We start from the raw sequence: 10,605 nt of genomic DNA on the forward strand, positions 1-10,605 counted from the left end.
TTCATATACTACTTCTGTGATCTTGAGGCATGTTCCTTCTATCCCTACTTTCTTGAGGGTTTTTATCAAGAAAGACTCTGTATTTTGTCAAATGCTTTTTCTGCATCTATTGAAAGGATCATGTTTCCTATCCCTTCTTTTATTAATATGGTGTATCATGTTGATTGATTTGCAAATCTTCAACCAGCCCTGCAGCCCAGAAACGAATCCCACTTGATCGTGGTGAATAATTCTTTTAATGTACTGTTAGATTCAATTTGATAATATCTTGTTGAGAATTTTTGCATCCATATTCATCAAAAATTGGCCTGTAATTCTCCTTTTAGTGAGATCTTTGTCTGGTTTAGGAATCAAGGTAATGCTGGTTTCATAGAATGAGTTTGGAAGCTTTCCTTCCATTTCTATTCTTTGGAACAGTTTGAGGACAATAGGTATTAACTCTTCTTTAAATGTCTAGAAGCATTCCCCTGGGAAACCATCTGGCCCAGGACTTTTACTTATGGGGATACTTTTAAAAACTGAGTCGATTTTGGGGCACATGTGTGGCTCAGTCGGTTGAGCATCTGGCTTCGGCTCAGGTCATGATCTCGCAGTTTGTGGGTTCAAGCCCCATGTCAGGCTCTGTGCTGACAGCTCAGAGCCTGGAGCCTGCTTCAGATCGTGTGTCTCCCTCTCTCTCTGCCCCTCCCCTGCTTGCACTCTCTCTTGCCTATTCTCTCTCTCAAAAATAAATGAATGTTAAAAAAATTAAAAAAAAAACTAAGTTAATTTTTTTTTGCTTGTTATGGGCGTGTTCAAATTTTCTATTTTTTCCTGTTTGATTTTTGGTACTGTGTTAGTGCCTGGGTGTTTGTCCATTTCTTCCAGATTGTCCATTTTGTTGGCGTATAATTTTTTATGCTATTCTCTTATAATTGTATTTCTGTGGTGTTGGTTGTGATCTCTCCTCTTTTATTCATGATTTTATTTATTTGGGTCCTCTCTCTTTTCTTTTTAAGAAATCTGGCTAGGGGGTTATCAATTTTGTTTATTCTTTCAAAAAAACAGCTCTTAGGGGCGCTTGGGTGGCTCAGTCATTTAAGCATCCAACTTTGGCTCAGCTCATGATCTCATGGTCTGTGAGTTCAAGCCCCATGTTGGGCTCTGTGCTGACAGCTTATAGCCTGGAGCCTGCTTCAGATTCCGTGTCTTCCTCTGTCTCTCTCTGCCCCTCCCCTGCTTGCACTCTGTCTCTGTCTCTCCCTCAAAAGTAAATAAACATGAAAAAACAAACAAATAAACAAAAAACCAGCTCTTCGATTCATTGATCTGTTCTGTTGCCTTTTTTGGATTCTATACCATTTATTTCCACTGTAATCTTTAGTATTTCCCTTATTCTGCTGGCTTTGGGCTTTATTTGCTGCTCCTTTTCTAGCTCCTTTAGGTGCAAGATTAGGTTGCGTCTTTGGGGCCTTTCTTGCTCCTTCGGATAGGCCTGAATGTTTTTTTTTTTTTAATTTTTTTAATGTTTATTAATTTTTGAGAGAGAGAGAGAGAGAGAGACAGAGCATGAGCAGTGGAGTGGCGGAGAGAGAGAGAGAGTGGGAGATGCAGAATCAGAGGCTGGCTCCAGGTCCCGACATGGGGCTCGAACTCACAAACTGCGAGATCATGACCTGAGCTGAAGTCAGATGCTTGACCAACTGAATCACTCAGGCACCCGTGGCCTGAATGTTTTTTAAAATGTCTTTATGTGGCACAAAAACAGACACATAGACCAATGGAATAGAATAGAAACCCCAGAACTAGACCCACAAACGTATGGCCAACTCATCTTTGACAAAGCAGGAAAGAACATCCAATGGAAAAAGGACAGCCTCTTTAACAAATGGTGCTGGGAGAACTGGACAGCAACATGCAGAAGGTTGAAACTAGACCACTTTCTCACACCATTCACAAAAATAAACTCAAAATGGATAAAGGACCTAAATGTGAGACAGGAAACCATCAAAACCTTAGAGGAGAAAGCAGGAAAAGACCTCTCTGACCTCAGCCGTTGCAATCTCTTACTTGACACATCCCCAAAGGCAAGGGAATTAAAAGCAAAAGTGAATTACTGGGACCTTATGAAGATAAAAAGCTTCTGCACAGCAAAGGAAACAACCAACAAAACTAAAAGGCAACCAACGGAATGGGAAAAGATATTCGCAAATGACATATCAGACAAAGGGCTAGTTTCCAAAATCTATAAAGAGCTCACCAAACTCCACACCCGAAAAACAAATAACCCAGTGAAGAAATGGGCAGAAAACATGAATAGACACTTTTCTAAAGAAGACATCCGGATGGCCAACAGGCACATGAAAAGATGTTCAGCGTCGCTCCTTATCAGGGAAATACAAATCAAAACCACACTCAGGTATCACCTCACGCCAGTCAGAGTGGCCAAAATGAACAAATCAGGAGACTATAGATGCTGGAGAGGATGTGGAGAAACGGGAACACTCTTGCACTGTTGGTGGGAATGCAAATTGGTGCAGCCACTCTGGAAAGCAGTGTGGAGGTTCCTCAGAAAATTAAAAATAGACCTACCCTATGACCCAGCAATAGCACTGCTAGGAATTTATCCAAGGGATACAGGAGTACTGATGCGTAGGGCCACTTGTACCCCAATGTTCATAGCAGCACTCTCAACAATAGCCAAATTATGGAAAGAGCCTAAATGTCCACCAACTGATGAATGGATAAAGAAATTGTGGTTTATATACACAATGGAATACTACGTGGCAATGAGAAAAAATGAAATATGGCCTTTTGTAGCAACGTGGATGGAACTGGAGAGTGTGATGCTAAGTGAAATAAGCCATACAGAGAAAGACAGATACCATATGGTTTCACTCTTATGTGGATCCTGAGAAACTTAACAGGAACCCATGGGGGAGGGGAAGGAAAAAAAAAAAAGAGGTTAGAGTGGGAGAGAGCCAAAGCATAAGAGACTGTTAAAAACTGAGAACAAACTGAGGGTTGATGGGGGGTGGGAGGGAGGAGAGGGAGGGTGATGGGTATTGAGGAGGGCACCTTTTGGGATGAGCACTGGGTGTTGTATGGAAACCAATTTGTCAATAAATTTCATATATAAAAAAAATGTCTTTATGGATGAGGCTGAGAAGATGGTGGATTGTCAGGATTCTAAACTCACCTCAATGCACAGATACAATGAGATAACACTCACATCAGCTTAAATATCCCAGAAAAAGACCCAATGACTGGCAGAACAAACGCCACAACCAAGGGTAGAGAAGAGGCCACAAGGAAGAAGGTTGGAAAGGCAGAGATGCAATTTGAGACCTAAAAGGACTGTGGCCATCTGTGGACCAGAAGAAACCAAGAGCACGGTGAAGGTCAAAAAACAGATGATCCCACTGGGGACCTGCACCGGGAAGATGAACCCCCAAAACATTTGGCTTTGAAAGCCAAAGGAGTCAAATTTCATGAGGTCTCACAAACAGCCTGGACTTACAGCCTGGAATTCTTAAAATCAGCCTGCCTGTCTCTGGGAGAGCCCTGAAGTCATTAGGAAGCAGAGTCTGAGCCCTTAAAGCTACAGCACAACAAACAGCTCTAGCAGATACAGCATAGAGCCAGTAGTTTGAAAAACACCAGGAGAGACAGCAGGATTTACTCATCACAGAGCATGTTTGGAGAGATATGGATCTCAAAAAGAGTCCTCCAGGAACAAAGGAACTGGCCAGTGTTATTTCCCTCCCCCACACCCATGCATAAGTACGTGGCCACTTGTGGGAACCAACACTGCCTCCACACTTGCTTCCTAACTTGCTTGCACCAAGCCCCACCCCCACGTGCTTCCGGATCCAGCCTTTCCAGTCACACTTGCCTCAGTCCTAGAACTGCAGGCTCCTCCCCCAGTACACCAACGTGAACCTCACAAGCACTGTATCTCTTGACCTTCACCTTGTGTGGGGCCTCAGTCTTGGTTGCTGTGGCGGGGGACGCACTGTGGCAACAGAAGCCTGAGGCCCACCTTATTAAAAATGAGGGACCCACTCATACGCCCATTGCAGATCCCCTTAAGTTGGCCATCCTGGCAGTGGCATCCACAGGTGTCAATTAGCAAGCACACCACCAATGTGTACCTGTTAATACCCACCTACACCTGGCAGGGACCAAACATTGCCCACATAGGAAAAAAGGCCACTGCAGATAACGGGACTGAAGGGGAAAGCAGAAAAGAACACGACAGAGACACTCCCTGAAGTGCCAGGTCCCGGGCAAAGAGGACACAGCACTGCAGGGCATTTCAAGACCTTTTCTTCATAAGGCCATTACCGTCAAGAACAAGAGACATAACTGCCTTCTCTAACACACAGAGACAGACACAGGTAGAGTTAGAAAAAATGTGGCGCGAGAGAAATATGTCTCAAATGAAGTAACAGGACCAAACCACAGCAAGAGAACAAACCGAGGGTTATGGAGGGTGGTGGGTGGGGGCGGGCCAAAAGGGTGATAGGTATTAGGAGGGCACTTGTTAGGATGAGCACTGGGTGTCATATGTAAGTGATGAATCACCGGCTTCTACTTCTGAAGCCAAGACTACACTGTTGTAACTAGAATATAAATTAACAAAAACAAACACACTGACAGTGCCATTATGACACTTACACTATGATCAGAATCTCCTCAATGTCATTTAATACACAAGCCATGTTCAATTTTTCCAATTATCTTTCAGTAAATTCTTAGACTTAGGATTTGAGAAAGGTTCTTACAATGTATCTTGTTTTATGTTTCTTATTCCCTTATTTCATAGCACCCCCCCTCCCCTTTTTATCATGTCATTGACCTACTGGAGAAATCTGATTATCTGTCCTATATGTGTTCCATATTCTAAATTAGACTTACTGCTTATTTATAGTCTTAACTTCTATTCCTATATCCTGTATAGACTCGTTTTGATTGGTCTCCACCTGTTGAGTGATACATTCAGCTAGGAATGGCTGGGGCACTCTCCTGGGCCCTCATTGACATTTCCCTGTTGGGAGTCAATGTTGTGGCTAGACCACCTGTTATGATTGTTATTATAATTGCAAGACACACTCCAGCAACAACCATCAGGGAGCTTTGAAAAGGCAAGATTTATCACTCAGTCCTGTGGGTACACAGTACTGCTGAGGCCACACAGGGCTTGGGGAAAGGGAGAGAGCACAGGGGCCTGGGGCTCTGCCTGTGTTGGGATCAGGGGAGGAGTGTGTAGGGTATTGGGCATTTACTCTTCTTTGCTGAATTTAAAACATAAGAGCAGTAATTAAAGCACAGGAAGGGAAAAGCAGGGTCACTCAAGTGACCAGCTATTTGTGTCACCAGGGCTCTCTCAAAGGGGAACTGCATGGGTGGGGCGCTCTGCTCCTTATGTAGTTATGTATTTGGCGATACGTTTATTCCAGGTGGCTAACTTTGAAATGGATGTCTCAGCAACAAAAAGCTTAATGTCAGGCACCTACCTTACAATAAAAAAAACCTGTTAGCACTTAAACTACAACTGATACTGAGATAGAAGCTTGATTAGATCTTTGATAACTTTGAGGCAGAATATCTCAAAGTTGCTGTTTTGTTTCTGTTATAGCATCTCATGAGACAGTGCTTGTCCTACTTTTAGTGATGCTATTTATATTATTGACCAGTGGGGTCAGGTGGTGTCAGTCTGTTCCATGTATTATTCAATTTCCAATCATCTTTAACCATATTATATTAGTTTATTTGTTATATTTTATTATAATTTTATTTTTTAATGTTTTTATTTATTTTTAAGAGAGACAGAGAGAGAGTGAGCAAACAGGGGAGGGGCAGAGAGAGAGGGAGACACAGAATCTGAAGCAGGCTCCAGGCTCCAAGCTGTCAGCACAAAGCCTGATGCAGGGTTTGAACTGCAAACTGCAAGATCATGACCTGAGCCGAAGTTGGATGCTCAACCGAATGTTACCCGGGCTCCCCTCACCTAATAATTTTACAATCCATTCATGATGTATGCCTAAAATTATTTAATTCTTTAAGCATAATTCCCTTTGGAAAATTATGATTAATTAACACATAGTGTTATATTAGTTTCAGGTGTACAGTATAACGATTGAATAATTCTATAAGTGACTCAGTGCTCATCAGGATAAGTATACTCTTTTTTTTTTTTATTTTATTTTGGGAGGATAAGTGTACTCTTAATCATTTTCACCAATTTCCACCATCTCCTACCCACGTCCCCTCTGTCAACTACCAGCTCATTTTCTGTACCTAAGAGTCTGTTTTTTTGTCTTTTCTTCTCTTTGTTTGTTCATTTGTTTGGTTTCTTAAATTATACAAATAAAAAAAATAATATGGTATTTGTCTTTATCTGATTTATTTCATTTAGCATTATATCCTCCAGGTCCATTCACATAGTCACAAATGGCAGGATTTCCTTTTTTTCTCACGACTGAAAAATATTCCATATATAAACCCAAATGTATGTCTGTGTCTACCTAGGGCAGATAACTGGACGCATCAGTTTGAAGTTCTTGAGATAAAAAGGAACCAAGCTTGAGAAACTGGACCCAACAAGCCTCATCTATACCTTGACCCAATGTAGGTGAAAAGACATAGACTCTGACTAATACTGCAACGGGATGAGATTTTAGTATTATTTGGAGGGAGAGTAAGTGTGATTTGTATGTGGAGACAATGTTAATTATTAGAGTTGGACTAGAGTGGATTAAAGATGTCCACAAAATTTTTTTTGATGTTCTTTCCCATGAAAGGTAGGGATTTCTTCTCTATAAAGTTTGTTAGGCCTGTGACCATTTTGTCCAAGAGAGAATAGTACAGGTGATGTCAATACTGGTTCTTGGGTTTGTTGGAGAGATGACTGGCAGCTTTTGCTGTGGTCTGTTGGCCCCCACATAGAGTGTCAAGCCTGAGGCCTCCATGCTGCAAAAGCACAGAACAGCCACAGGGAGAGAGTGGACCAAGGGAGACCCAGACAGAGACTTTGCCAGCTCTCAGCTCTTCCATGCGAGGATGCTCACGTCAGCTCAGCCACGGCACAAGCATGATCGAGGAGAACCAGCCCTGCCCTGCTGTGTTCTTGCCAATTCCCGAGCCTCAGAAGAATGCAACTTCCTGGTATAGGTGTCTTCAGCTTCTGTGTTTGGGGATGCTAGTGTGTTAGGCAGCAGTAGCCAACCAGATAATGACGTGTTCTTCTCTGGTTCACGGCCTGCGTGGAGCTTGGATTTTGTAAACAATTCTGATCAACAGAAATGAGGAGCTGAGACAGTTCAGGGTAGAAATGTCTTCTCCACAGACACATTTTATTTTTTTTTATAAACAAAAGTAGAATTGGGGGACCAAAAACAGTGGATGAGATCAAACCACAGTGTTTGTGTTCACAAAAGTGGATGCAGAGAATTTGAACAGTCAGTCCTTGAGCTCATCAAGGCCTGTCACAGTCTTCACCTGCATCTATAAATAGTCATAAATGTTTCTCCCACCATCCCTCATGCACAGAAACCACCCCTGGGATTTAGAAAATAGGGAACACAGTGCCTCCCAACATTAGCTCCAGAAATGTCTCAGCAATTATGACTTAGTTGCTTTTGTTACATTTGGGTTTGGTGACAAGTAAGGAAAAAAAGACAATATTTTGATAAATTCTGCACATTTCATCAGTATTATGTCATATTGCATCATGACAGTCACTGGAAATTATCATAGAAATAGTAAAACCAAACAAAAAATAGCAAGTATTTTGAAACTCAACATTTTCCATGACCAAACACTGAGGGAAAAATTACCTATTAATTACCTAGAGAGGGACTCTGAGATTTTAATTTCATTCTGTCCCCACTTTCAACAAGATTTAACAGGACTCTTTTACCATTCATCTGGTTGACTTTAAAAAAAATCTCTGGAGATAGAGGATCCACAGCACTTAGATAAATCATTGGCTATTTTATCCCTGTCAATTAGTGCTTAAATCATTTGTTTCAATCATTTATTTGCCTCCAGCTTAGGGAAAAAAGAAATCATAACGTAACGGTTAAAAATTCCTCTTAACTCATTCTCATTTATGAATTACCATTTCTTATCCTATTAAATGTTCAAATTCAATTCCTCAAAATATAACAGCATAAGAATTTTATTGCTCACCTTAAAATACATTAACTTAGAAGAAGCACACAGATAAACAGCCCTAAGTAGTATTCATGTACCCAATATGTGAGTGATATAGGCATATTTCTATCCCTGATGTCATTAGAGAATCCATAAGAATACATAAAAAATCAGTTTTATGAAGCGATATCCTGAACAAAAACCGAACATTAGGATTCTATGGCTGATGTCCCATGGGTTCAGGTTTCCATTTTGCTACCTAAGAATGCATTATTTAACACAATCTGGACTTTCTCATTTATCTTTTCTTCAGACTACACCTGTTATACATATTGTACATGATCTCAGAAGCAGTCTAACCTCACACACCAACTTCATCATCGCCTATTGCTTCCTGTCTTAGAAGTGTGCTCTAGATGTGTTCAGGTCGCCCCTCCTTGTGAAGACACTACTCAAGGCAGCCTTCACGTCCTTGTTCCTCAGTGTATAGATCAGTGGGTTCAGCATAGGAGTGACCACAGTGTACATGATGGCAGCGACCTGGTCCTGGTCCATGGAGCTGCCTGAGGTAGGAGATATGTAAGTGAAGATAACAGGAGCATAGAGAAGAATGACCACCATGAAGTGAGAGGCACACGTGGACAGTGCTTTGCGGAGCGCACTACAGGAGTGGGTCTTGGAGAAAAGAGAGATGATTATGGAGAAGTAGGAGAGAAGTGTTAGGAAGAAGGGGCCCATGGCAATGGTCCCGGTAACCGTGTTGAGAAGCCACTGGTTGAGCTCCGTGTTCCCGCAGGCCAACTCCAGCAAAGGCTTGACATCACAGAAGAAGTGATGGATCTGATGAGAACCACAGAAGTTCAAGCGGGAGGTCATCATGGAGTGCAACAGGGCATGGAAAAAACCAATGGTCCAGACTGTGACAGCCATCCGGGTGCAGAGCTGGTAATTCATGATGACAGAGTAATGCAGTGGCCTGCAGATGGCCACAAAGCGGTCAAAGGCCATCACAGCCAACAGCATGGCCTCCGTGCTGCCCAGGAAGTGGAAGAAGTGAAGCTGGCTTATGCATCCCAAGAAGGAAATTGCCTTGCGTGTAGAGAAGAAGTTCTCCAGCATCTTTGGCAGTGTCACCGTGGAGTAGCAGATATCTAGACACGACAGATTTCCCAGGAAGAAATACATGGGTAAATGGAGTCTTGGATCAGAGACGACAACCAGGAGGACTGCTCCATTGCCAACCACACTGACCATGTAAATTGCAAGGAAAACCACGAAGAGATAAGGCTGCAGTGCTTGGATGTCTGTGACTCCCAGGAGGAGAAATGCAGTGACTGAGGTTTGATTCAGCATCGCTTAAGAGAAAGGATGAATTACTCTATGGAGCATACCTCTGTTGAGAATCAGAGACTTTGTAGTTGAGGATTTTCCTGTCTACACAATGGTACTTTGAGGGAGGGCATTGTTGTTTTACACAGTTCCCACATCAGACCTTTTTTAGGCTTTGCCTCATTAGACTATTAGATATTATGGTGAACTGTTGATTATGGGCCATTGGTCCACCATTTTTCCCCCTCATTTGATTATCATTAATATGTTTCTTTCTCCCAGAGACTCTGAGCACATAGCCAACCTACCATCTTCTCTGGGTCTGCACATCTACCTTCTGATACAAGTGTCCTCTCATCTCCTTAATGAACTCTAATGGGGGTTCTAATGAACTCTAATTAACTACTTGCCCAGATTGCTATATCCAGACCTTGTAAGAAAGCACCTGAGGGATTTTTAATTAAGAAAAATAGACAAGGATAGAATGACACCAATGCAAGGAGGTCTGAATTAATATCCAGGTGTGGGATTACCTCTTATAAAAAGGCAAATCTTGGAGCACCTGAGTGGCTCAGTTGGTTGGGGTCCAACTTTGGCTCAGGTCATGATCTCATGGCTTGTGAGCTCAAGTCCCATGTGGGGCTGTGTTCTACCGCTCAGAGCCTGGAGCCTGCTTCAGATTCTGTGTCTCCCTCTCTCTCTACCCCTCCCCTACTCTCACTGTGTCTCTCTGTGTCTCAAAAATAAATACACATTAAACAAATTTTTAAAAAGGCACATCTTTCTAAGTTTTGGGGAAATCCCTAGAGGAGCATAGAAAGGTTTGATGTGAGAGGAATTGGAGTGGGTTAATGAGGGACCACTTCTCCATAGCCTTTGGGATTCTAGGCCATAGAGATGGAGGAATTTAGAGAATATACCCAATCTGTGCTGGGCCTCTGTGAAAGGCTGGCTCCATGCAGGTCAGAGTAGTTTGCTTTGATGACCATGTGTGTTCTGCAGTGTTAATCCTACCTCTCCTGTGTAAGATACATATGATATGGCAAATATCATTTTGAGTTCTCTGACTCATCAAACTAAATTGTATCAAAACTTCATTTAGGGAAGATACCTGTGTCTAATATTTAAGGCAAATTT

The 10,605-nt window shown here is 42.2% G+C and overlaps 1 protein-coding gene across 1 annotated transcript; it reads right to left on the reverse strand.

The window, feature by feature from the left end:
• Window positions 1–8,035: 8,035 nt before the first annotated feature.
• LOC105260533 (olfactory receptor 12D2) lies at window positions 8,036–9,564 on the reverse strand. Its single transcript, XM_011282042.4, has one exon. It carries the CDS (start codon window positions 9,490–9,492, stop codon window positions 8,539–8,541), a length of 954 nt encoding a protein of 317 aa, XP_011280344.2. The 5' UTR covers window positions 9,493–9,564; the 3' UTR covers window positions 8,036–8,538.
• Window positions 9,565–10,605: the final 1,041 nt, after the last annotated feature.

The sequence above is a fragment of the Felis catus genome, chromosome B2, assembly GCF_018350175.1.
Source record: "Felis catus isolate Fca126 chromosome B2, F.catus_Fca126_mat1.0, whole genome shotgun sequence".
NCBI lineage: Eukaryota > Metazoa > Chordata > Mammalia > Carnivora > Felidae > Felis > Felis catus.

What these genes read in the sequence shown, in the direction of transcription:
- LOC105260533 (XM_011282042.4), bottom strand. Translation starts at nt 9,492, where the DNA reads ATGCTGAATCAAACCTCAGTCACTGCATTTCTCCTCCTGGGAGTCACA.